General features: G+C 37.0%; 1 protein-coding gene across 2 annotated transcripts; it reads right to left on the bottom strand.

Moving 5' to 3' along the window:
• Positions 1–776: 776 nt before the first annotated feature.
• LOC113281444 (squamosa promoter-binding-like protein 16) lies at positions 777–3823 on the bottom strand. Of its 2 annotated transcripts, XM_026530175.1 has the most exons (4): positions 3698–3823; positions 2673–3136; positions 1792–1922; positions 777–1500 (listed from the first exon to the last, which is right to left on the bottom strand). In XM_026530175.1, exons 1-4 carry the CDS (start codon positions 3698–3700, stop codon positions 878–880), a joined length of 1221 nt encoding a protein of 406 aa, XP_026385960.1. In that variant the 5' UTR covers positions 3701–3823; the 3' UTR covers positions 777–877. The 2 variants fall into 2 exon arrangements, with proteins under 2 accessions (XP_026385960.1, XP_026385961.1); XM_026530176.1 differs by lacking the exon at positions 3698–3823 and having other exon boundaries at positions 2673–3504.
• Between the last annotated feature and the right edge of the window lie 353 nt (positions 3824–4176).

The raw sequence follows: 4176 nt of genomic DNA, 5'->3' as shown, positions 1-4176 counted from the left end.
AGTTTGTCAAAATAAAAATAAAAACAAATATTAATTAATAAAATATTTGTTTAATAACACAATTGATAATAATATTAAATAATTTTTTAGTTTCGATTTTGAATGAAATGCTTAAAAAGGGAGGCCCAAAAAGGCACAAAAAAAGGAAGCAAACGAAGTAAAAAAAAAACAGATTTAAAAGGAGTTGGATGGAAGCCTAGCAACAATTTGCGCCCCAACACCTTTTTGGATAGCTAATCCTACCCTGTGAAAGAGAAAACTGCCAATCTTATAGTTAGCATCATAATTGGACATACAATTCCTCAATCTATTCAGCAAAAAAACAACAATGATTGAATACGATATTTTACCAAACGTCTAAGTGCTTTTTTCTCACAGCACAGCACAACAATGCATAACAGAAAAATGCTCTAGCAAAAGCGTCAACTAAGCCTCAGTCTTAGGAGAAACTTACGCATTCCTACGTTGCGTATTTGGTTAGACTAGTGCAGTGTCTGATCCTACGTTGCGTATTTGGGATTGACTAGTGCAGTGTCTGATGAAAGAAAACACCGGAAAGTGACACCTTAGGCAAGGACAAAACGTAGGTTAAAATTCAACGCGTTTAATTTCGGCACAAGCCCAGGCAAACCTAGAATGAGAAAAAAATTAAAATAAATGAAGATGCCACAACACTTCGAGTCGAGGGCTGTTTTCTACCAATAGCCAACATGGGTTAGAGAAGCAAAGAATTAAACTGAAAAACTGCAGGCATGATAGTGTGAAGACACGTTTAGTTCACAAATTTCTAAAAAGAAAGACTAGAATTGATTCTTTCAAGATCTTGATCATATCACAAGAGAAAGCCCACGAGCTATTCTAGTTTAAAATACAACCATTACTGCTTCCAAGAGAAAGCCCCATGCTCCATTGACCCATCAAGTCCCAAGTGAAAGATACCCCGCGAGGAGTTGAGAGAAGGTGGCTCGCCTTCCAATCCTTGCGACTGGTACCTACCAAAGCCAAGAAGACCATCAAGCTGCAAACTTCCTCCTGCTAAGGGATGAGGCATGGGAGGGATTGTGTTGGTGTGCACTATATCAGCCTGACCGAATCCTGAACTTTGACGACTCAATGGTTGTGTTGGTGGTGATGACAGAAGAGAGGAAGCACTATTTGAGTCGAGAACTACTCTATCATTAAACCCATCTGAGAACAGAACTTTCTTTCCAGCTTTGCTACTTTGCGAATAGGTGGCACCTGTATTATGGGGTTGGCTGAAAGGAATTGTAGGTATCCCTACATGGTTTACCAGTGCTGAATCCTCACCGTGAAAGAAGGGATATTGTTTCCCTCCATTGAAATTGCAAGAGAATGATCTAGCAATTTGGTTTTGTCCATCACCATACTGACCTCTACCACACAAATCTGTATCATCCTTTGCTGTCATGGTGTGCCTTGAACTCCCTGCTGTAGCTGATTGAAATAATTGAGGGTTACTGAATTGCAAATAACTGTTGCCTGTAGAACAATCAAGAAAGGTAGATGTTAAGACAACTTATGAACTTAAAATGAGTTGGCTGTGCAAGGACTGGAGAATAATAAGGTGGGATCAATTCTGGTAACATTAATGTATACTAGGTTAACCACTATGAAAAGCTCCTCATTCTGAAACCGACGAACAAAAAGTTATCGTTTATAAGCTAGACAGTTCCTTTAAAACCTCAAAATTTGGTATTCAGACCAAAACATTTCTGTAGACAGCCACATTATCAGGCTGAATGTGAAAAAGAAAACACCAATAAGTCTAACCTTGGTTATCGGAGAATATACTTCCAGAATTCAAGGGTTCTGTATGACACTTCCGTCGCCGTCGGTTATGCCCATCGAGGCGTTTCCTACAGCTTCTCTTTCCATCATCAAACTCCAACAAGGAATGAAACCTACAAAAGGATAGAGATGGATTACAATTACTTACTTGTCTTACTGATAATGGATGCAAAGCTAAAAAGTGTATCTTGTTACTACTGAAAGTTATTAATTAGTTCATTGAACCAAGAGTATGTTGCTTTACAAGGAAAGTAGGTACGAGGAGGGGTCACAAATCATATACTAATATAAGCTTGTATTGTTTTAAGCAAAAAAAAGAAAAGAAAAAGTACCTACTTAGACGATTTATCTTTTAAAGATTGGTATAGGAGGAGGATGGGTAATAGTGTGGTCCAACATCTCAGGTTTTATCTCAAATTAGTAACCTTAATGGAACAAATCCTAGTAATATGAAAATCTTAGTACACAACACACACATCAATCCAAGAGTAAAGCTTTTTCTTTATATGGGTTTCTTTGAAAACCTTAAGGATGGTCCCTCTAAGGCCTAAGCCACCAAAACAGAAGTTATGATATGCAATGCCATGCCCATGGAACTTTGGGACTCCAATTTTCTGATCATGGGTGTAGATAAATGTATGGACTTTCTAAGGAACCAAAAAATTTATAACCCGTAGAGGTAAATCCTCAGTGATCCCAAGGATCGAAAGGCTTCTATAAAACCCTATGACTAACTTCACTTTCAGCAGATAAAGTTGCAATAGACTCGATGAAGATGATAATGCAACAAATTAAGTATATCTGATTAAACTAAAAGCTCAAGTTAGAGAAAAGAGTAACAAGAAACAGTGACAAGTTTGTACCTGCTGCACTGTTGGCAAAATCTTTGCTCTTGACCATTAATCAAAACGATTGGAGTCTTAGAATGAGCCTCACAAACCTTATGCCTCCGATGATAATCTCTGCATAAACTAAGATCTGCGGTACACCCATCAACCAAACAAGATGGAATTTGTGTTTCATTACTAGGAGGTGTTCTAGCCTTTTTAGATGGTAGTGTTGAAGACGAAGATGATGCTATTGTAACCCTTGGATCTTGCCATTGGTGGTTCAAATCGACTGAATAATCCCCCGTAGTAGTTGTTGTACTATTCTGCTTTCCTCTTATTGAACTTGATCTAACAATAGGGACATTGCTGGAATCCTTGTTCCTACTAGTTGGTTTAAACACCCAGTCCATAAATCCAGGTTTTTTAACAACAAATGAAGAAATGGGTGTTTTGAGAAAACACACAAGAATCAGCAGAATTTGTTCGTTGAACAGTATCTGCAGTTGAAGGAACAAGACCCCAAGTTTCACAGAAACAGAAAGAAAAAAAAAGTGAGAACTTCGAACAGCTTAAATAAAAGCACACACACATACACACACAGTTCTCCAAGGTGTAAGAGTATCTAAAAGTAACAGAGGGAAATCTGGTTTGATCTTCTAGCCGTTCATTCTTCTGACATTGATTCCATAAAAAAATCAGAGACAAACCCAAAACCACAACAGGGAGAGAGAGGAGGAGGAGGAATCAAAGACTGGTTTGAATTTTTATAAGGAAATGAAAATGAAACTAAATAAGGAAATGTATATATCCATTAAAGAGCAAGTGAGAAAACTAAAATAAAAAAATACCAAATAGGAAGTTGATGGAGAAGGGACATGTTTTGGCATTTTTGTTTGGTCTTTTTCCTTTTTAGCTTTTTAAGGTATAGTTTCGAATGGAAAACGAGTGGTTATGGAAGAAAAGGACTCGAAACGAAGGAAATATAACAAACACAACCTTCACTTCACTTAATTTTTCTATAAAATAAGTAAATAAATGGAAATACAACTATAATATACCATCGGTTATCTATCGGTAAATACTCCACGCCTTGTCATTTCACACAATACTCTTTTCGTAAGGACGGAGCCAGGCAAAAGGTGGCCCTAGCTTCCACTATCGCTAACATTTTTCTACATGAGTTTGGAATATCCTATCAGTAGGCAAGTAGTTGGTTGGGAAATAATTTCCCAACAATAAACCTATATTACGGCTCGGAATTGCGATTTTCCCTGCCAAAATACCTGATTTATGATTGAGAAAATAAGCACTCTTAGCGGTAAACAGTTTCAAAAATCTCATTTTAAACCTTGATTTTATCGAATATCACAACATAAGTAAACAGTGTGTTTTCCGATTGTTACCTTCTAGCATTCATGTAAGGAATATTAACGTCTGTTTCAATGCCTTCATTCACGAATTCTTGATTTTCAGTTTTAACATCTTTATTTGAAAATGACTCAGTTCAATTTCCTTGATACTGATAATTAATCGCCGT

The sequence above is a fragment of the Papaver somniferum genome, chromosome 5 (assembly GCF_003573695.1).
Source record: "Papaver somniferum cultivar HN1 chromosome 5, ASM357369v1, whole genome shotgun sequence".
Lineage (NCBI taxonomy): Eukaryota > Viridiplantae > Streptophyta > Magnoliopsida > Ranunculales > Papaveraceae > Papaver > Papaver somniferum.
Note: the sequence above shows the minus strand (reverse complement) of the source record. Positions and strands in the feature narration are given on the sequence as shown.